This window comes from Helicoverpa armigera, chromosome 29 (genome assembly GCF_030705265.1).
Source record: "Helicoverpa armigera isolate CAAS_96S chromosome 29, ASM3070526v1, whole genome shotgun sequence".
Taxonomy (NCBI): Eukaryota; Metazoa; Arthropoda; class Insecta; order Lepidoptera; family Noctuidae; genus Helicoverpa; species Helicoverpa armigera.
The window spans coordinates 119,213-142,351 of record NC_087148.1 but is presented as its reverse complement, the minus strand read 5'-3'; the positions used below and the strand labels follow the sequence as shown (position 1 = coordinate 142,351).

At 39.1% G+C, this 23,139-nt stretch overlaps 2 protein-coding genes across 3 annotated transcripts in view; one reads left to right on the top strand and one right to left on the bottom strand.

Moving 5' to 3' along the window:
• The window catches only part of LOC110383045 (putative fatty acyl-CoA reductase CG5065), a 53,813-nt gene that overhangs the window by 160 nt on the left and 30,514 nt on the right, over positions 1–23,139 (top strand). The window contains exon 1 of one of the 2 annotated variants that reach the window (XM_064042490.1): positions 4,144–4,481. The exons of the other annotated variant lie outside the window; for it this stretch is intronic. The gene's annotated coding sequence lies outside the window, so the exon portion shown is untranslated. Of the gene's footprint in view, positions 1–4,143; positions 4,482–23,139 lie in introns of those variants that run through there. 2 annotated transcript variants of the gene reach the window in all.
• On the bottom strand, positions 8,977–14,144 carry LOC110383047 (uncharacterized). The gene is made up of 7 exons (XM_064042494.1): positions 14,000–14,144; positions 13,314–13,436; positions 12,788–12,973; positions 10,671–10,730; positions 10,299–10,433; positions 9,646–9,770; positions 8,977–9,301 (listed from the first exon to the last, which is right to left on the bottom strand). Exons 1-7 carry the CDS (start codon positions 14,106–14,108, stop codon positions 9,128–9,130), a joined length of 912 nt encoding a protein of 303 aa, XP_063898564.1. The 5' UTR covers positions 14,109–14,144; the 3' UTR covers positions 8,977–9,127.

Here is a 23,139-nt window from a genome sequence, read left to right as displayed (position 1 = left end):
AATCAAGGCGTCCCCGGCTGGACGCCAAACTCAATCATATTTGTGGTCCATTTCGAGCGCAAATACCTGTAGATTACAGTTTACTCAAGCATTCTCAGGTTCAATTTCTATCGAAAACTCTGAGATTATCTAGATTTTTCAATTTTAAAAGTATTATCCTACTAAATATTGTTAGTCATACTCGCCGTGAGTAACCTATTTATGCGGATTCACAGGTCATCTTCATTTAGTCGGGTTATATTACAATAATTTTCGTAACTATTTACAAAGTAAATTGTTTACTATCTTATTAGGTATATGAATATAACTAATTACAATTAAAACTATTTCACCTAAACGTATTGATTTACACCTAATACAATCTCAACTTAGGTTTGCATTTCATACGTGATTTCTTAATACCTACATACTTCACGAAACAAATACAAAATGGAGGAGGGCAAACTAAAACTTCTTCAATCTCAACGCGAATATGTCTATCGTGATATTCAACTCCTTTATGATTCAAGATCATTCAAAAGTATCGTCGTTCAAGGCGAGATATTCTCGGATACATTCAATTCGCGAAGAATTTGTTTCGTTATGTAGTAAAATACAAGCATTGGAGTTAGCTATAAAACCTGATGCGCAAGTGTCCCAAAAATCTTTGAGTTCGTTTGATGATTTGTACTATGCCGTCCTACTACCGAGAAGAGCGGCAACGTCGACGGAACGTCCTCGCATTCGTCGTCGCTTCTAGACCGAGCGGAAGTAAAATCTAACTCGGGACGTAACGCGCGGCTACCTAAACTTGAGTTGCCTAAATTCGATAGCAAAATAGAAAACTGGCAAACATTTTATGATATTTACAAAAGTTTGATTCACGATAATAAGTCGATTTCGGAAATAGAAAAATTTCATTATTTAGCGTCATGTTTACAAGGCCCCGCTTTGTGTATTGTCAAAGGAGTTCCGATGACCGCCGATAATTACGAAGTCGTTTTTAATAGTTTAATCGAGCGTTATCAAAACAAGCGTCTTATAGCTTTATCATATCTTGATAAATTTTTCAACCTGCCAGCTGTAAAATCAGGCAACTTCCAAGATCTGCAAAAGTTAACAGCCGAGGCCTACGAGGCTTACCATGCTCCCCAATCAATGAAAATCGAAAACTTAGGTGATTTTGTTTTGTTTTATTTAACATCGCGTTCGCTCGATCCGGACACGCGTATTCGATTCGAAACTCAAACACACATTTCGCAAATACCTACCTTTTGTTTGTGAATTGTTAAAGTTTCTTCAAGATTATGTTAAAATCTTAGAAGCTAATCAGCTATCTTCTAAAACTAATAATAATTCTAGTTTCCCGCGTAAACTCGCGTGTACAAAATTTCCGCTCGCACCCGCACCGCGCGGGCAAAATAGCAGCGGACAAAAACGCTCATCTTATCTCGCTAAATCTAACTCACTTGCAAATGTGGCTTGTGCTCATTGCAATAATGCGCACTCAATTTATCAGTGCCCTACCTTTCAATCTTTAGACTCTCGTGCTAGACTCGCATTAATAAAAACTAAAAATAATATGTGTACAAACTGTTTACGTACAAATCACGTTATAGAAAAATGCTTATCAAAAATGACTTGTACGGTGTGTGGTTTACGTCATCATACCCTGCTGCATATAGACCCAGCGCCATCCACCAGCGCTGAAGCGAACGTTACAGCTCATTCTCACGCTGCAGTTCCCAATCGCGATATGGTTTTACTAGGAACCTGTCAGGTGCGCGCGCTCAACACCGCCGCCGGCACGCAATGTACCGTGCGCGCACTCGTTGACAGTGGGGCGCAGGATTGTTTTATTACTTCTGCATGCGCAAAAACACTTGGGTTGAAGCTCCGCCGGTGTAATCTTACCATAGCCGGACTAGGACAAAACTCAGTTACACACGTAAAGGGGGTGACAGACTGCACTATACTACCTGTAGGTACATGGTGATGCTCCGCACTTTAATATCAAACCAGTTGTATTAGATAACATCACAGCTCTAATACCTAGCGTTAAAGTACCATCAGTCGTTCGAGAACGCTCTAAACATCTCGTGTTAGCTGATCGCGACTATGATGTTCCCGCCAAAATTGATTTATTAATAGGGGCGGAGCTATTCCACGATATTTATGACGGTCAACGTATCAATCTGGGGCCCGGTTTACCTACCGCTCTGCATAGCGTTTTCGGGTGGATTTTGACAGGGGCAGTCAATTCTAATTCTGTACCCTTGAACACAGCGTGCTCTTTAGTGGCCAGTGTGGCCACCACATTTAAATTAGAGGAACAAATTCAAAAATTTTGGGAAGTGGAGGAACCACCACGCGCTATTTGCACCGTACCCGAGAATGATACTTGCGAACGAACGCATGTACACAGATCTAACCTATCGCTAACCTAACGGTCGATATGTCGTACCTATCCTCTTAAAGGAAGGCGATCAGTCATTGGGTGAATCTTACAACAATACACTCTCGCGTTTTGCTAATCTTGAAAAGAAACTTAATCGTCAGACTGAACTTAAATCCGATTATGTAAACTTTATGCGCGAGTACGAGAATTTAAATCATATGTATCCTGCACCTGACCCTGCAGTACCTACTCTCAATCGTTATCTCATCCCTCACAGTTGCGTCGTTCGCCCAGAGAGCACGACCACTAAATTGAGAGTTAATTCGATGCTAGCTCTAAAACTACTAACGGTCTTTCTTTAAATGACATTGTTTATATTGGCCCAAAGCTTCAAGTAGATATTGTAGACATCATAACTGGCTTCAGATTATACACAGTGGTTTTGACGTGTGACATATCCAAAATGTATAGAGGGATCTTAATAAGACCGGAGGATCGGAATTATCAACACATACTATGGCGAGAATCTCCCAGTGATCCAGTAAAAGAGTACGAACTCGCGACTGTCACCTACGGAGTTAGTAGTTCACCTTATCTGGCAATCCGCACCCTCCACCAATTAGCTGTCGATCATGGCGCCGCGTATCCACGCGCAGCTGAAGCCCTTCTTCATGAGACATATGTCGTCGATATAACTAGTGGCGCGCCCTCTGTACGTGAAGCTAAAGAACTAAAAAATCAACTTATCGCTTTACTAGGTTGTGCTCAACTTGAGCTCCGAAAATGGAGTAGTAATTCACAATCTGTTCTTAATACTTTGTCAGTAGATCATTGTCAAAAACCTAAACTTTTCTCTGATGAAAGCGATAAATCAACTTTAAAAATCTTAGGAGTCCAATATGACCCTGTGAGTGACAACTTCAGTTATTCACACTCCCCTATCGAGGACGGTGAACGTACTAAGCGTTCAAATCTAGCATCGCGCGTATTTTCGATCCTATAGGGTGGCTTTCCAATCAGCTCGCTTCTCGAGGAATTCGTGGAAGCTCAATCCTCCTTCGGGCCCTCACTTCGGAGGCATATTCGAGAGCGGTATAAAATCTACCAAGTACCATCTCAAACGTATAATCGGATCGCAGGTTCTTACCTTTGAAGAATTTTATACGATCTTAACGAAAGTAGAAGCCATGTTAAACTCTAGACCCTTAGTGGAATTATCTTCCGATCCCGATGAGGTTGACGCTCTTACAGCTGGTCACTTCCTCATCGATAGACCTTTAATATCTCTGCCTGAACCGGTACATTCGGAAAACGAAACTTTACGTACTCGTTGGTAGCTCTTACAGCGCCTATCTCAGAGTTTTTGGCGCACTTGGCAAAGGGACTATTTACATACGTTGCAACAGCGAATAAAATGGTTTAAACATGGCAACCATCAGCCAAAGTTGAATGATCTTGTAACCATTTACGAACCCAACTTACCTGCTAATGAATGGAGGTTGGGTCGTGTCGTACAGCTCCATCCGGGTAAAGATAACATTACTCGTGTGGTAACAGTCAAAACATCAAAAGGCTTACTTACAAGACCTGCTGTCAAAATTTGTCCTCTTCCAATTGAACAAAACAATTAATTTAACTACACACATTTTTATTATTACATTATCTTATCATTCTTATCTTATCATTATCTCTTAAAACTTATACGTTCCTATCTATTATCTTATTAATAATATATTAACCAAAAATCTTATTACGATGACACATGAATCTGCATAGGCCCTCGATTCTAATCTTAAATCTTAAATTATCAAACCGTATCTTATGAAATCCCTGGGTGATTTCAAGTGGGGGGATATGAACAGGCTTTGGGATACTTCCTTTCCCATCCTTTTCCTCCCTATTCTACATGATTATAAAGCACCGAACGCAACCATAACTGCGCAACGAACGCCACCTATTGGACTCATAGACAAAACTCCAGTTTCAAACTCAGCAATGGCCGGCCGGCATCGATAACTGCGCGCGCGGTGTAAAAAATCAAGTTAAACCTGTGAATACGACTAAAAGTGCTCTGGTGTTGTGATCCCCGTGTTCCTGGCATCCTGTAAGTACTTGATCTTTCATTCATTTAATTTCACAGCCTGTTTCTAGCAAAATACCTAAATCAAGGCGTCCCCGGCTGGACGCCAAACTCAATCACTTATTATGAATTAATATACCTAATTATATTTATAAATGTTATTCAAAGCACATGACATTTAAAAAGAATCGTACCTAGTAAAAATCCTAATATTTTATTAATTCTACACAGTTTATATTTAGAGTAGAACATATCGCGTATAAGGCGAGCCCTGCAATAACATTGTGCAATATTACTAATCATATTGTGCAAATTAAATATTCGCTAAAAATCATTGCGCAACATTTCTTCAATATGAATTTGCACAATACGATATATTGCGCAAACTAAATGGGAGCGTCTTAGTTTATTTATTAGTTAAAAAGGCTTACAGACTAATTACAATTGGTAACAATTATATTGCTGCACCCTATTCAAGTAGGCTTGAGCCAAAGTGTAAAGAAAACAATGTTTCTCAAACTTTTAAAGATTGCGGGTGTAACCCGACCGACGACAAAACGTCACATTTTAATGTAACATGTTCGCAGTATCTATTTCCAAGTTTTAGAATCCAGTTCTTTTTAGGTTCTCTTACATGTAAACGATTAATTAATACATAGATAGTTAATTAAAATCAAGAACATAATTGAATGCATTCACGACTTTGATATCAAATAAGTCTGAAAGGATTACATCAATTCTGCAGATATCGTTCTAATTGATAATTTCTAATGTTCCTCCTCCGAGCCTTTTTCCCAAACTATGTTGGGGTCGGCTTCCAGTCTAACCGGATTCAGCTGAGTACCAGTGCTTTACAAGAAGCGACTGCCTATCTGACCTCCTCAACCCAGTTACCCGGGCAACCCGATACCCCTTGGTTAGACTGGTGTCAGACTTACTGGCTTCTGACTACCCGTAACGACTGCCAAGGATGTTCAATGACAGCCGGGACCTACAGTTTAACGTGCCATCCGAAACACAGTCATTGGTGTCTAAGATATACTTAGAAAGTACATACAAACTTAGAAAAGTTGCATTGGTACTTGCCTGACCGGGAATCGAACCCGCGCCCTCATACTCGAGAGGTTGGTTCTTTGCCCACTAGGCCACCACGACTTTTTTCTAATGTTGTCAGTGTATTATTTCCGTAGTTATTTTTATAAAATATGTTCACTAATTCAATCTTGACATATGAAGAACCCTTTTTATGGTTTGTTAACCTTTTGGCTCACGGCTCAGCGAATAGGTTATAGTAACATGTTACTGTTGTCATAGGACTTTATATCGCCACTAAACTAAGATCATATATTAACACTAGCTGTTGCCCGCGACTTCGTACGCGGATCCTGTCCCTTATGCCAGCGACTACGGGGTCAGCAAAAGCTGAATAGTCTGATATTGAATTTTAAAGGACCGAAGAGAAACGTTCTATATACTTAATTTTTGTACTTTAACAGCAAAAGCACAGCAGACTAAACAAAACGCTGAGAATTGAACCGCAATAGACGTGACCGTAGGGATAAAAGTAGTGATTCTAATTAGTCCGCATTTGTGTGTGGCAAAAATATTACACAAGTATTATTACGTAAAAAAACATTAAACAGATGACAAAGTCGTGGTGACTTAGTGGAAGTCGTGGTGGTTTAGTGGGTAGAGAACCAATCTCTCAAGTATGAGCGTGCGTCTTTGATTCCAGGTCTGGCAAGTGCCTGCCAATGCAACTTTTCTAAGTTCATATGTACTTTCTACGTATATTTTGGATACCAATGACCGTCATTTGGAGGGGATGTTAAACTGTAGGTTCCGGCTGTCATTGAACATTCTTGGCAGTCGTTATGGGTAGTCAGAAGCCAGTACGTCTTACCAAGGGGTGTTGGGTTGAACGGGTAATCGGGTCGTGGAGGTCAGATAGGCAGTCGCTCCTTGTAAAACACTGGTACTCAGTTGCATCGTGACTGGAAGTCGACCCTAACATAATAGGGACAAAGGCTCTTGAGATAATAACGACAATAATAATGAGATAAAGGTACCGCAGGACATCTGAGGCTGGGAGACGGGGAGTAGCGACCCCACGGGGCTATATATACTGAGTTCTCCAGGGAGAGTATACTGTCCCCCATCTCCGGCCGGTCGGAGTGAATCATGACGGGGGTAGGTCTCACGCCTCTGGCTTGGCTTGGCCGTCCAGAGTGGAGTCGCTAGAGCAGGATTAGTAGCCCTACTCGGAGGGTAGGTGCCTCATGGTAAGCACAGGGAGCGCGTAATCTGCGTTTAAAGTCCACCGAGGTATCCTCACCCTTCAGCCGCTCATGTCCCTGTTGCCCTCTTGTTGCTATTCAGTGACTGGTTCCCGGGGGCCCAGTAAGTGAGGTGGCGAGTCTCCACCTGCCATTTTAGGTGTACCTAATAGGTACATTGTCATCCACTAACATCCCATCACAATAGCCCAAGTAGTTTTCCTCCATGGTTAGCAATATTTTAGCACAAAACCGGGGATTGTCTTTTTTTAACGACGTCTACCGGGGATTGTCCTTGGGTTCATTTCTATAGTGTATAAAGGGATAATCGTCGGTTTTGTGTCACCATTTCATTAAAGTTGTCTCAAAAGGGCTTCAGCGAGTTGGCTTCGGCCCCACGTTTGCCTCCCAAAAATTCGGAACTCTATAGTCCCGAGGTCTGGAAGAGACATACAATATAATAATGAGATATAACGCAACAAAGTCGGAGAGTGGGGGCTCGTGACGCCACGTCTAGGTATGTAAAATTTGTACTAAGCAGTGAATTCAAGCGTTGTTGTATCTTCGTTTTTTTTTGTGAGAGAGAGAAAAGAAAAATACGTGTCTAAAAGACGGACTAATTACTTTATTGATTCACCATACCTATTTCATAACATTCATTTCTATACATTTCAAGTGTAGTATTGCTCCTGAAGTTCCACATCAGGTGTTCCAGATTTTCGATGTTTATACGTCAATAGAGAGTGCATCAGATTGAACCACTTTTGCTAAAACGTCATATCTTCATATGCTATAGTCTAGCTGGGCTCCTGGAGTTCCACATCAGGGGTAGGTGTGGTTCAATTTTTATAAGTCAACAGAGAGTGCTTATCAGATTGAACAACTTTTGCTTAAACGTCATACCTCTATATGCTATAGTCTAGCTGGGCCCCTGGAGTTCCACATCAGGTGTTTTAGATCTTCAATTTGTGTAAGTCAATAGAAAGTGCTTATCAAATTGAACTACTTTTGCTAAAACGTCATACCCGTATATGGTATAGAGAAGCTGGGCTCTTGGGGTTCCACATCAGGTGTTCCAGATCTTAAAATTTATTATCTCAGCTGAAAATGCTCATCACATGAAACAATTTTTGCCATGGCACCATTTTTGTATCTCTTATAGTTTTGTTGGTCTGTTGGAGTTCTGCATCAGGTCTTCAAGTTTCGAAGATAAATTATAGCCTATATGTTGACCAGGCTTAATACTGATACAACAAAGAAAAAATTATTGAAATCCGTTCAGTAGTTCGGAAGATTAGCGTGTACAAATCTAAGAAGATGTATACAAACTTTCATCCCCTATTTTATCCCCTTAGGGATGGAATTTATCAAAATCCTTTCTTAAGGGTTGCCTACGCCATAGTAGCTTTATGCATGCAAAGTCTCAGTCCGATCGGTTTAAAATTGACAAAGTTTCATACAAACTTTCATCCGCTATTTTATCCCTTTGGGGGTAGAATTGATCAAAATCCTTTCTTAGCGGATGCCTACGTCATAACATCTACCTGCATGCCAAATTTCAGCCCGATCCGTCCAGTGGTTTCAGCTGTGCGTTGATAGATCACTATGTCAGTCAGTCAGTCAGTCACCTTTGAGTTTTATATATTTAGATTCTTAATACTACGATAATAGAAAAAATAAATGAATCAAAAATAATTGTAAAAAATTACAGTTAAATCAACCTATCTCAAAAACTATAAGAGATACTTTGATCAAACCAAAAATCGTTGAAAGAGTTAATTAGCATGCATCACCTCTATTTTTTTTAGAATTTTATACCCCGTAGTTATAAAAATAGAGGGGGGGACATACTTTTTACGACTTTGAGAGCTGATATCTCAAAAACCGTTCACTTTAAGAAAAATGTTTTTTAGAAAACTTTATATCATTTTAAAAGACCTTTCCATTGATACCCCACACGGGTATGTACATCGAAAAAAAAAATTTCATCCCTCAGTTACATGTATGGGGGGCCCCACCCCCAATTCTTTTTTTTACTATTTAGTGTCATATTTTTGTAGCGGTTCATACAACACATATTCCCATCAAATTTCATCACTGTAGTACTTATAGTTTCCGAGTAAATCGGCTGTGACAGACGGACAGACGGACAGACGGACATGACGAAACTATAAGGGTTCCGTTTTTGCCATTTTGGCTACGGAACCCTAAAAAACTGTCTTGTCGTACTAGTGGCCGTACAAAAAGATCAACTCAAGGGGCAGTTTGTTGAAGCTTGACGTGTTTCTAGCAAAGAAGGCGTTTCCCCTGTAGTACATAATTCGTAGATGAGAAAGGATCGTTGAGCAGTGGGCGCAGTAAGCTGAGTTGGTTTGATGCCGAGTGTAACACTATTCAGCGAGTTCTTTGTGTACGAGGGGCGTATCGGTGGTCGTACACGTAATTATATTCCAGTTCTGCATCGCGTCGCTCGCGCTCGCGTATCTCCGCATCGCGTCGCTCACGCTCGCGTATCTCCGCATTGCATTCATCTCGCAGCAGCAAGTTCACATAGAACCGATTCCAAAACTGAAACCAACGTGTGCCAACGTTACACTTCATTATCATGAAATTATTTTCAATTTACAAATAAAAACATCAGTAATTGCAGTCATACTGGCCCAAAATGGCTGTTAAACTTCAGTTCCCATTTTGTCCACCTGTTAAAGATTGGTCTTGATTGATTGGTGATTAGCTTTAAAAAAAATGGGCGGGCTTAAAGAAGGCGTATGAGGGCGGAGCCAGTAACGTTCCTCGTCCCTCGAACAGCCGCATGCTGTGCGCTGCTGAGGAGGTCTTGCGTGATGACATCTCCGCTTGTGACTAGTTGTGCATGATCCCGGCGCAGTTGAGTGGTGGCGCACTGTACTCACGCGGTCTGAAGCTGGCTGACCGGGAGTTCGCGCGCGACAGAGACGTATGCAGGCCACTGTGATGAGCGCCAGCAGCAACACCGCCGCCCATGTTACCGCAACCATGACGATAGTCACTGTCCAGTCTGGAACCAATGTGTCTGTACGTGACGCACGGATCTGTGTGAGCAACGTGCCTGCCAGGCAACACTGCTCGTGCATATCACGATGTACACTGATTACCCTGCCTGAGCACGAGGTCTCGGGTTCGATCCCCGGTTCGGTTCGAAATCGGTTTGCGGGTTCTAGAAACTATCACAATGCAGCCTGGAAGTTGGTGATTGATACACCCGTACATCGGAGAGCACGTAAATGTCGGTCCTGCTTGTGATCTCTCTTCGGTAGTGTCGGATTGCCGTCCTATCGGGCTTATGTGAGTGAAGGAATAGTGAGTGCACCTGTGTCCAAGCAAATGCTTGTGCACCCTAATGTGTCCTAAGCAGTTGGCTAATCTCCTTACATGAGAACAGTCGCTGTGGCTGACAATGGCTAGGAGAACATCATCATCACTATTGTAATCAGTGTTTTGTTTTTCTCCTATAAAATATCGGTCACCGATTATCGGACGGATAAGCCCTATGGCTGGGGCAGGAATGAGCTGCATCGATACACACAGAGTGACTCATTCTCACTGGCGGCGACTGTCTCTGGCTGGTCAGCAGCAGCGAGCACGCTCGTCACCGGCTCCCTCGTCGTTGTAGACGCTGTCGATGTGCTTACATTAATTCCGTTTCTTTCCAGGACATAGGCTACAAACAATTAGTTGAAATTAGAACTGAGGACGTAATGTAATTGTAATGGCAAACAATTAATTGTACAGTCGACGCCGCAACCGTATGTGTTGTGATAGTGGGAACAGTAGGAACGTGCAAGGATCGAATGTCCGTTTATTTAGACTCTTGGTGTGCTGTGTGCTGCGGTGGTGGTACAAGCGATAAACTATAGTTCTACAATAAGCATACAAACTACAAAGTGTCACTACGTACCTGCTGTGATGTCTGTCAAATTCACTATAACTTCACAAACTCGGTTTAAACAAACCCTATCTGAAAAATAAAATAGTCGTACCGCAAAAGTACATTAAAATGTATCTACTAGGGCTTTCAATACCGGTATTACGGGATCCCGTAATACCGTGATCACGGATATATTTTGGTCTTTTGTCAATACCGGTATTGATGAGCCAATACCGTGATTACGGTATTACAAATTTACAATCTTTTTATAATTTTAACTATTGTGGTTTGTTGTAATAAGTAACAGGAAGTTGTATTAAATAAGATAAATAACTACGTACTCGTAAGATGTCATCATCATCCTCCGAGCCTTCTTCCGCCAATCTACTTGACAACGCTGCAGGGACTCCAAAACAGACCAGATTTCAACCAAGTCAAAGGCCTTCTCATAGTCCACAAATGCTAGACACAGGGGCTGATTATACTGTTCGGTCTTCTGTATAATCTGCCGCACTGTGTGGATGTGGTCTATGGTGCTGTATCCGCTCCGAAACCCAGCCTGCTCCGGTGGTTGGAATTCGTCGAGTATTCGCGCAAGTCGGTTCGTGATCACTCTTGAGAACAGCTTATATTCGTGGGTTAGGAGGAAATAGGTCCATAGTTCTTCAGCAGGGATTTGTCTCCCTTTTTGAAGAACAGGACGACAACACTCCTACTCCACGCCTCTGGAGTTCTCCCTTCAAACAGGACGGCGTTAAAAAGCTTCTGGAGCTCCCCCAGTACGGGCTTACTTAACTCCTGCTTTTAATAGCTCTGTTGTAATGCCATCCTCGTCAGGGGCTTTTCCATTTTTAAGCTGTCTCAGAGCGATCTCGATTTCGCCACTGCTGACTTCTGGCAGGTCTTCGGTGAAATAGCGTGTTAATGTGGCTCTAGAATCCTCATTTCCGGGATCAGGTCGAGATGCATGCGATGCGTATAACCGGCCATAGAAGTTTTCCACTTCCGAAAGGACTGCCGTCACCGAAGAAATGACTTCTCCACTTGTTGTGATCAGCTTCATCAAGTGGCTTCTTCCAAGAGATTGTACGAACACCTTTGACCCCCGATTCAGCTCAATTGCTCTTTCAATGTCAAGAGTATTGGAGCACCGGAGGTCGCGTCGTACGTGCTTGTTGATCTCTTGGTTTAGAGCCCGCTTAGCTGACGAAGTGACGGGCGGGTTTTCACGTCGTTTCTTCATAAGCCCTAATGTCTCTTCTGAAAGCTTTGATTTCTTGCCCTCACGCTGCATGTTACAGAATCTCGAACCTTCCTCCCTGAGGATCTGAACCACATATTCGTGGTTCTGGTTAACGTCTGTTGTGGTTTCCACGGTGGCAAATCGGTTCTCCTAATTTGACTGGAACGTTTCAGATCCTGAAATGATTTGGAGCAGTGTTGGTCGGAGCCTGGCCTTCATCAGACGGAAACGTTCGGCCTTGAAGTTGATATTCAGAGAGCCTCGGACAAGTCGGTGATCGCTACCGGTATTAAACCTATTGATCACGGAGACGTCTCTGACTATGTGCTTCTTGTTCGTCATGAAGAAGTCAATCTCATTTTTAGTCATAGTGTCGGGGCTATGATTGGACGCTTTTTGATACTAAAGGATTGTGTTTTAAAGGTTTTAATCGATCTTAAATTAAACTCCGATTTCAAATTAGACGAATTCGATTTGACAATATTAAAAAATATTTACAACAGCATTTCTGTAGTCAAAGTAACTGTATTAAAAATTTATAAACGAGATGTCAATTTGCTAAAAGCGGATATTGCGCTAAAATTTATGTTGACAAAGTTAGATGGTCAAGCTAATGACTTAAGCCAAAATCTTGCAAAAGCACTTCGAAGACGCATAAAGAAGCTATCTGGGGTATTGCAATATTTGCATGACCGACAATACCGTGATCACGTGATCACGGTATTGAAATTTCTAATACCGGTATTGATACCGGAATTGAAAAAATCCGGTATTTGAAAGCCCTAGTATCTACTGTGGAATTAATATAGCTAATATATAGACTTAAGGACCAAAAACATGCAGATATATAAAGTAATCGACGATTGTGGATGTTTTGATTAATACGAGGTAAGTAGGTACCTACCTGCTTCTGAGAGCGGAGTTGCGTCTGAAACACGTCTTCCTTCGACAATGGTGGGTGATATGCATATGTGTTCTTTCGTACATATCTTCAACTTGATGTTTAATAAAGTGGTACTTTTAAAATTAAACATCTTTGCATTCGTTAGTGTTCTATTGGTCTCCAAAGAATAGTTTTTCAATAAATTGTCTGAAATGAAAATAGTTCAAATTACTATTAATTAGAGAGCAATAAGGAATTCACCTGTTATTTGATAGCAGGTACTTATAGGTTTACTTCTAATAAGTCGTGGGTAAGACGAGTTCTTCCATGTTTCGGAAGGCATATAATAAACAATCACAAAAATAGTACATAGGTACTCGTACTACATTACATACATTGTGTAGTAATTTCGTATTTTTTTTCATTGTGGCCGGCATAGGTTGTATATCGGGCTACCATCTCGAATTTTGCAAAACACGGACAAAGATTAAAAAGCCCGGACATTTGCTTTAATTGATGATGTGATTCATGTGGATGTCAAACTTACCATCACTGTACAGTGCAACAAGCAAGTTGTCCTCAATGTCGAGCACTTCGAAGCGTATAAAAATTTTGTCATCGGAGTAAAAATAAAGCCCATAGCTGGAACCATTATAAACTGGTACACCTCCTGAAAACAAAACATTTTATATGAACCCCTGACTAACTAGGTATAGTAATAGTACAGTATATAGAAATCACAAAATTTTCAAAGTCGATCCACACGTTTGCAAGAAGTCAATCTTAGTCTTACCTATGTACATGGTGCCTAAATGGAATTTTAGAGTGCAATATTTTTAAACACTTTAATTGAAAATTTATGTAGGAAACGGAACGCATAAAAAAGTAATGTTTTAGATAAAATATATTGTCTGTGGTAACACTAGGAATATGGCGGTTTTTCTCTTGATTAATGTTTGGAGTGCGCTTAAGAATTATTAAAAGTTATTATTCGCAACTTGTTTTTTACTCTGAACTATATCCCACATTAGTAATAAATTACGTCAATTTAATATTGTCAAAAGTGAAGCGATTTACCATTATGGAAATCTTGAATTTTCGCGGAACCCCTGAGGGCCTGTCACGGAACCTGAGGGTTCAGTGGAAAATCTTTTGGGAACCGCTGGTCTAGGGAGAGCTTTATTTTAAACTAGCGTGGTATAAATATTATTAATCAGTAGTATATTGACTTACCGTAAGTTAGGCGATACACAGCTACTTCTATCGCCAGACTCGATGGACACAATATAATAAAAGCAGCATAAAATAAAATAAAAGACGAATACATATTCACACACATCATGATGACCGAACGCACTCTTTAAACTCAGGCCTTAAACCTTTACCTTGCTAAAAACTTTAATTTAAATGGTATTTGGCTGATTTTCCTTCCTTATGTCTACCTATCCTAATTAATTTATTTTCATACTAGCTGTTTCATGCAGTTTCACTCGCGTCCCGAGGGATTCATTTAGTTTATACTAGCTGGTGCCCGCGACTTCGTCTGCGCAGGTTTAGTATTTCGAACAATATGTTTACAAATTGTAGCCTATATGTTATTCTGATGTAGGTATAAGCTATATTATTGTAAAGTTTCATTAAAATCCATTCAGTAGTTTTTGCGTGAAAGAGTAACAAACATCCATACATCCATACATACAAACTTTCGCGTTTATAATATTAGTAGGATTATAGTGACTTGGTACTTGGTGAGCAGTGGTGTCTACACTCGGTATTGGTATATTCATGTAAGTTATGCTGCCCTGGTACATGGGGAGAGCAGTTGCATCCAAATTTCCCTAATATCCTAATATCCCGGTTACACTTCTTCCCGGATAAAACATGTTCAGTGCAGAGAGTGTAACTTCCTAATAGTGAAATAATAATTCAAATCGGTTAAGTAGGTAGTTCCAGAGCGTATTCGCGTCAAACATACAAACAAGCAGTCAAATTCCTCTTTATGTATTTATTAAAGTAGGTACGTCTACAGGTATGTAATCGCTTTTATCGAGTTATGCCCAATTCGTCATTTTAGTGATTTGGCATCCATAAAAAACGTGTCCCGATTTGTCATTCGATAAAATATTTTATTTTGCTTAGTCCCAATTGGTTATCCGTACTTTATTTTGTAAAAAGTACTGTCAACAAGAAAAGCTTTACAATATTGTAATATGTTTTTTATTTATGTTGGTTATATTTTTTCTGACGGTACTCTGCTACGTGCAATTTTATGCGGGTGACGAAACGAAACTCAAAATTTAAATATTAAATTATTTATTTTGCTCGAATGACCAATTGGGATTTGGTGTATGGAAAAAATAGTTGGTGACCAATCGGTACTAATGACAAATTGGGAATAACTCATTTTATCCTTATTACGTTATTCTCCTTACTAAATATGTTCATACGAAAGAAAATACGTAAGACTACTATCAAAAATAATTACCTATGGCTTATTATTTTTCGAGTGACTAATAACTTAAATGTCGACTAAATGTTTGCAACATATAAAATAACTTGCCAGCTATTAAATATTTTCGCGACTATTATATTATGTAAGGTTCAAAATTAAGGGTGATATATTATAAAAACTAAAAACTAGCAGCTGCGTTTGGGTAGCAAATAAACAATTGAAATATTAGGCGAGGAGCTATTTATAATGACTTGGCGACTAATAATGCAGGGTGGCAAAGATAATACATATATTACCAACTATGTATTTCGTGCCGACTAAAAATCCCGTTTCAGGCTTGATCTTGATCAGGCTCTGCGGACAGCTCTAAATATTAAAAGGAGTACAATAAAAAGGAATAAGAGTTAATTATTAATATTTTGTTATCATAATTTCATGAAAACGGCGGAAGTTGGTATTATCTCACTTGGCGCACTATGAAGATGGCAGAAATTAATTTGGATTCATTTTATTAAGCATATTGCCATTTGTTGGTTTGATAAAAGAAGTGCAATACTTTGCAGTGTAGATTAAATTATTTGATAGCTTTACTTCTAATCAGTCGTGGATAAATCAAAGCCGCGCGGATCGAGGGTCGATTCGTGATTCGTGGTCCGTGGACCATCCTGTCATGACGAGTTCTTCCGTATTTCCCAATGTCATTTCAACATCTTTGGCAGTCGTTGCGGGTAGTCAGAAGTCAGAAAGTCTGTCAAACTGTCTTACCAAGAGCTATCGAGTTCCCCGGGTAATGATTGAAGTCAGATAAGCAGTTGATCCTCGTAAAGCACTGGTACTCAGCTGCATCCGGTTAGACTGGAAGCTGACCGCAACATAGTTGGGAAAAGACTCGGGAGATGATGTAAAATATAATAATAAACAAAATTATTATTTTATGCCTTTGATAATTACATACGCGATGTAGGCGTTGTAAACGTTACGTCCTTCAAGGGCCTGATTTTAAACAAAAAAAGTAAACAAGGAACTACCGAGCCGAATCGAATTAATGCAAAAAGGTTTAATTCATAGTTATACGATAATTAATACTAAAATATAATGTTATACACTTGTGTTTATTGCGTAGTAGTAATTTTTTCACCGGACACCAGATTGCTGATTCCGAGTTTTGTAAGCTAACGCGCTCGATACGTATTTTTAACTTGGCCACGGCGGCTGTTCTCATAAAAGTAGATCAGTAAGACATATTATAGAGCACGAGCATTTGCTTGGACACAGGTGCACTCACTATTCCTTCACTCTCATAGCCCGAAGGGACGGCAATCCGACAAAACCGGAAAGAGATCAGGCGCAGGACCGACATTTACGTGCTCTCCGATGCACGGGTGTATCAATCACCATCTTCCAGGCTCCAGGCCGCTTTGTGATAGTTTCTAAAAGCCACTAAGCGATTTCGGCAGTCAGACAGAAGCCGAAGAAGCAGTCAGACAATAGTAATAACGTGTTCTTAACATTAGAATCAATAGTAAACTCGTTAGTTATTGAACTAACGTCACGTGAGGTATCCCCTTAAGGATACACAATGATAAGGCGGAGTTCATAATCACAAATAAAAACGCGACATACTTGTATTTATTTAGGGCTTATTATATTCCTGGTGACTAATAACTTAAAAGTCGACAAATGTTGGCAACAAATAAAATAACTTGGCAGCGATTAAATATTTTCGCGACTATTATAATATGTAAGGTTCAAAATTAAGGGTGTTATAAAAACTAAAAACTAGCAGCTGCGTTTGGGTAGCAAATAAACTATACCAGTCAATTGAAATATTAGGTGAGGAGCTATTTATAATGACTTGGCGACTAATAATGTTAGTTGGGTGGCAAAGATAATATGTTACCAACTATTTCGTGCCGACTAAAAACCCAGTTTTAGGCTGCGCTTTGTGGATAGCTCTAAATATTAAAAGGAGTACAATAAAAAGGAATAAGAGTAAATTATTAATATTGTGTATCATAATTTCATGAAAACGGCGGAAGATGCGATGGTATTATCTCACTTGGCGCACTATGAAAATGGTAGAATTTAATTTGGATTCATTTTATTTATCATATTGCCATTTATAACCTTCAATTAAACATTGTATTAAAAATTGAAGTTAGTGACGAAAACGAATCGCTGCAAAACCGACTCCACGTAGTCTTGTCTGCCCTACCCCTAGAGTGCAATTCAAAACCGCGTAGATGCGGAGGGGCGAGGCGGCCTGCGAGCTGAGGCGCAGGTAGTTTTAACGCTCGCCGCCGCAGCTGAGGCTGGCCGGCCCTGCAGGCCAGCAAGCCGAAGCTGCGGTGGTGAGCGTGAAAACCATCTGCGACTATAAGCTCGCATGGGACCGCCGGAGCCCCGCAGCGCCGGAGCCGTGACAGAAGTCATGCTTGCTGCATGTTGCATGCTTGCTTCCATGCTATTCACCTATAATTTTGAAAATAACAGCCGCAAAATATTTTTTCTTCATGCCATTTTAGACTTTATTTAAAGCTATTAAAAAGTCGCACAATATATTTATAATATGAGCTAGTTTATATTTTTTCTTCATCCAAACAATTTTAAATAGAACCTGATTTGTATTATTTATGAATGCCCATTTTCTATTTTATTGTCATCATTAAGTTTTCGCTTAGATATTAATTCAGTCGCCAAAATAAAAACTTGATGCTAGTTTAAATTAAGACGGACCCCATAACTGATATATTAATATGCTATCTTTGACTTATTATGATACTCCTTTTTAGCTGCCAACCTAGTGTCCTAGCAATAAATGGTACCCACTCTATTATGTTTTAAAACCTATATTCGTTTTACTTAGTCGCCGCGTTAAATACATGCCTTTATTTAGAAGCACGATGAAAGGCGATGTTTTTAACCTACTGCTGTAACTATTATGATTCATTGCCTATTTAGTTATCATCTGCCTAGCCTTTTCCAACTATTTTCGGATCGTGAATAGGAATAAGGATTCATACTAACAATGTTCCGGGTTTAAAATATTTGTAGAATAACTATGTCATGGACTTAAATCTACCAGATTATCGTCCCATCCTATCATCCCAACTGTAGCCAGAAGCCAGTAAATCTGACACCAGTCTAACCAAGGTGTAAGTATTGGGTTGCCCGGGTAACTGGGTTGAGGAGGTCAGACTGGCAGTCTGAGTTGAGGAGATCAGATACACAGATACACAGTCGCTTATTGTGGCACACTGGTACTCAGCTGCACCCAGTTAGACTGGAAGCCGACCCCAACATAGTTGGGAAAAGGCTCGGGAGATGATGATATTGTGAATAAAGCCTAATCTTCTGTGACATAGATTTAAACAAATAAAAGCATTGTCGCTCGTTCATTTAGCGTCACACACGAGTATTCAAATTCGCTACCACTTGATAATATCCTCCTTTTATCTTTAAAGATGATGTAATCACTAGATACTGTCTATCTTTATTGAAAGATTAGCCGTTTTCCCGCGGTTTTCACCTGCATCCCGTGGGAACTACTGCTTGTACCGGGATGGATTATAGCCTATGTAGCTTTCTTATGGTGAACGAATTTTTAAAATCTGTCAACTAGTTTTTGAGTTTATCCGTTACAAACAAAGTTTTCCTCTTTATAATATTAGTAGGTATAGTAATTATTACAATGCACTGTCTAGGTGTGCTTAACTAATTAGCAATAATATTTTTATGATTAGACTGACGATTCACTCATACTTTGGTTTACTTACAATATTCTTTTGTTTCTAACTAGCATTTCATATGCCTGGATAAAATCCAGCTCTCTAGGGAAAATACAGTTGTTTTGCTCCAAAAGTCTGTCAGACCATACTCCTTTACATAGGTACTGCCGACTAAATAGTCGTCCGACAGTTCACTCGATTAGCAAGATTTTTTAAAAAAATTATCTCGATTTTAAGTTTTTAGTCGGTCCGATACCTGCTAAATACCTGATGGTTGTAATGTGCGTACTACCACAGATTATATAATAGTTACTACGTAAGTACTACCATACATCTTCATACTGATTTACGAGGCCAAAAACTATGGGCCGACTAAAAGTTTGCAGTGCACAGTTTGAGTGTGTTGACCAAAATAAGGAGGCCAAAGCCCTCTTCGTAAATAGAGGAGGAAAACATTGAACATTTCGCTTGTTCACACCAATACAGATAGAAAACATTGAATTATTTACCAGCTAGTATTTTTTTATTTTATGTAATTTGCAATATTATATTGTATACTGCAATATACACATTGTAGGCATATATCAACATCTGCAGACAGACATGTGTTGCTGGGGAGTTCGTTGCGCCACTTCTTCCCAGCAACAACACATAGGGAGTGGTGATGTTTTTTAAGTTAATTTATTCAACATTATATCGCAAAGGCGGACTTAATGGCCCAGGCATTCTCTCCAGTCAACCTTAGATTATTGAAATTAATACTGAGTTACCTACAACTGAAAGATAAACTCTGAGATCGCGCACACACTACAAGGATTTAGTCGGCCGATAGTTGATTTGGGCTCATAATCAGTATGGAGGTTCACACGTAACAACGATTAGGTATTTGTTCAGTAGGTAATATCAGACCGTTAAAAACTTTGACGCTAATTTTGTAAAAAAAAACTTCACTTAGGTTCAACTAAATTATCTGTAGTGTGCGCGGAAGCTGGATACCAAAATATCTTATAAATAGGTATTCTATATCCGGCTAATTGAACTTAACTAAACAACCTACCAGTTAATAACATTAGTAAGAATTATATTTTTAACATCTCAAGCGACTAAGGTCTCGATTATCACGTGCAACGAAACGTGCGAACATTTGCGACTCTTAACATATTTGAACCTCAAATAAAACAGTGCTAAAGTATGATGTACTTATGTAGTGAGTATATAGAGCATTTAAACAACTGGAACCGCCCTTTAAGCACAAGTCTCTATGCGAAATATCAATAGTGATAGCTACCTCATGCATTTTCTGTCCCATCTCACACGACGAAGTTGTTAAACATATAGGTACGTGCAACTTACATAATATAGGTAGATATTAAATATAATATAGTTTTTCAAAGAGGCGCTCTCGTACCTTATCATCATCTCCCGAGCCTTTCAACAACTATGTTGGGGTCGGCTTCCAGTCTAACCGTATGCAGTTGAGTACCAGTGTACCACAAGGAGCGACTGCTTACCTGTCCTCCTCAACTCAGTTACCCGGGCAACCCAATACCCTTTGGTAAAACTGGTGTTAGACTTACTGTTAGGCATCTAACTACCCGTAAGGACTCCCAATGATGTTCAATGACAGTCGGGACCTACAGTTTAAGAGCGTGTACGCTCGGCGCGCGATGTCAACTTTAGGTAATTCAACGCAAAAAACCGTGCAGACTAGCGTCGCGGCTGTGTGCGTGCCTATCATACTTCACGTATAGTCACACAAACCATTTTGATCCTTTCGAGTGAAATTGGTGGAACAAAAAATATATTATTTAGTAAATAGTTAATAGCGGGAAAATAGTGTAAGTCTATGGATGTCTAAAATAAAAAAGCATGAAAATAAGTCGTTAATACTTACACTCTTTTGCAAAAAAATCGGGCACCTATGAAAACCTTGGTTTTGAGGACTTTCTGTATATTACATACAATTTTCAACAGTACTAAATAGTCGACTGATGATTAATGACAATGTTAAGAGTTTCTGTATTTTAACCGATTTCAAAAAAAGAAAGGTGGAGGTTTCAATTATATTGTTTTGTGATTGTTCTCAATTTGATTGTTCTCGATTTCTCAAAGACGCCTGGACCGATTTGAAAAATTGATTGTTTATATGAATGGTCCAGTCCATCCAGACCGAAAAATTGTGGTCAAATAACAACAATTGCCGGAAAGCCAAATATTGGTGAAGAGCTTGGGTTTACCATTGCAAATAAAGTTTTAAGTTATCTATCCTATATGCTTCAAAAGTTATTCGAGATCAAAAGTCAAAATTTGGGTACATCCAAAATGAAAAAAAAAATTATAGCTCGATTGGTAACAGACATCTGCAATAAGTGATTTCTAGCCTAAGGAGTCCGCCATATTGGATTTAGACTCGCGACACATTTTTTTTCGAGTTATTCATAGCAAGCCCTTTCATTTGATACCCATATCGTAGGAATGCATTAAAAACATTTTTTTCTCCATCTTGGGTATACCGCCATATTGAATATAGAATCATACATTGTCATTAAAACTGAACATTCAAGCAAAATTTCAACTCAATCGATAAAAAAAAATATGCTTCAAAATTGAGCTTTAAATAAAATAGTAATGTATCAAGATTTGTTGGTCGCGCTTGAAATGTACTCTATTCTCGGTATCCACGGCAGAGGTTATTCACCCTACGCGATGTGACGGAGCGACACGTCCTCTCTCTGTGAAGCCTTGCGGCGGTCTGGTTCGAGTTGACTCGCGTGCAGCGTTTTATAGTAGTTTTTAAATAATTTATAAAAAAATAAAAACGAGATATTAAATTATAATATAAAGTTTATGTTTTAAAGAAAGAGTTATATTACTATGGTAAATCATTGTTATATTAAATTAAGTAAGATAGATAGGTAAAAAAAGCATTTGAAATTCACAATTTTTCACATTGTTAAAATATTTTTTTCTGAAAGATAGAGACCTAAATCAAAAAATGTTTTCAACTAACTATAGGCATGGGGATTTCGTCTATGAGTAAAAAAATAAATATGATTAGATTTGCCACTGTTTTCACATGAATTTAAGCTTCGAAATAGACGCTGAACGGGAATTTTATAAAACATCTGTTACGTTATAGGGGTTTTAAGTATTTAAACTACACAAATTGAAATTTATGTTCAATTAACTATATAGACAGTAAAATTACCTTGCGTTATTAAAAAATAACATAGTTATAGGATAAGTAGTTACTGAGAAACAGTGGTTTGAAAAGTACCATTTGAGGCCAAATGGCGCGCGGTTGACGTACACGCTCTTAACGTGCCATCCGAAACACAATCACCAATGATTGTGTGATCCCTAACTAACCTCCTCAACCCATTTACCGAAGTGACATAATAAATTGCGCCTGAAATAAATGGATGAATAAATAAAAATATAAGGTGCTTTAATATTACCTGCCAGGAATTGAATAGGGGAAGTATTGCGTTTATAGAATACAATAGTGAAGAAATTTCGTTCCCCGGAACAGTCAATTCGATTTGAGACATTAAACAAGTTAAATTAACATTGGCTCTAGTCGGCTCTACTCTGCATAACGTGGTTCACAAATTACGCGGGTAGTGTCGCTTCTTCATCAATGAAAGCAACTGCTATCTCTTTCTATCTGTTCTGCAAGAGTGGCAACGCGCAACTCTACTGGATGGTTTTAAACTAATAAATTAAGTCAAGTTTATACATATTTGTTTTTGTATGAAAAAAAAAAAGACAAATAATCAATTATTTATCGCAATAGTACCTAGGGTAGGTACTATTCAAGTCGGCAGGTAATATTAAAGCACCTTATATGACAGAGGGGTAAATCACAGCATTAGTGACTCCTGTTGGTTACATTATCTAAGCTTACCTACGTAAGATACTTAAGTGGCGACCACAAAGCCTATTTTTTGCACTTCTATACAAAAGGCTATTTTTAGAAAAACAAAGATAAGGTACTTAACTTAATCCAAAATCATTTTGAAGTAACTTCAGAGTTCCAATTTTAGCCGCTGTGGGTCAAATCAGTCGATAAGATAACATCTTTCGAAATAATAAACTCATGTTATACTTAGGTACTTATTGTATTTTTTAAGTTGTGGGATTAACCGTGAAGCAATACATTACTTATTTGGTTGTCAAAAGGTCTCTTTATT

Bases quoted from the DNA above. Each gene is read 5' to 3' on its own strand.
- LOC110383047 (XM_064042494.1), bottom strand. From the start codon at position 14,108: ATGATGTGTGTGAATATGTATTCGTCTTTTATTTTATTTTATGCTGCT. The intron at 13,437-13,999 runs GTAAGTCAATAT...TTTTGTTTTCAG, and splicing joins TGTGTATCGCCTAACTTACG to GAGGTGTACCAGTTTATAAT. The intron at 12,974-13,313 runs GTAAGTTTGACA...TTTTCATTTCAG, and splicing joins TGTTGCACTGTACAGTGATG to ACAATTTATTGAAAAACTAT.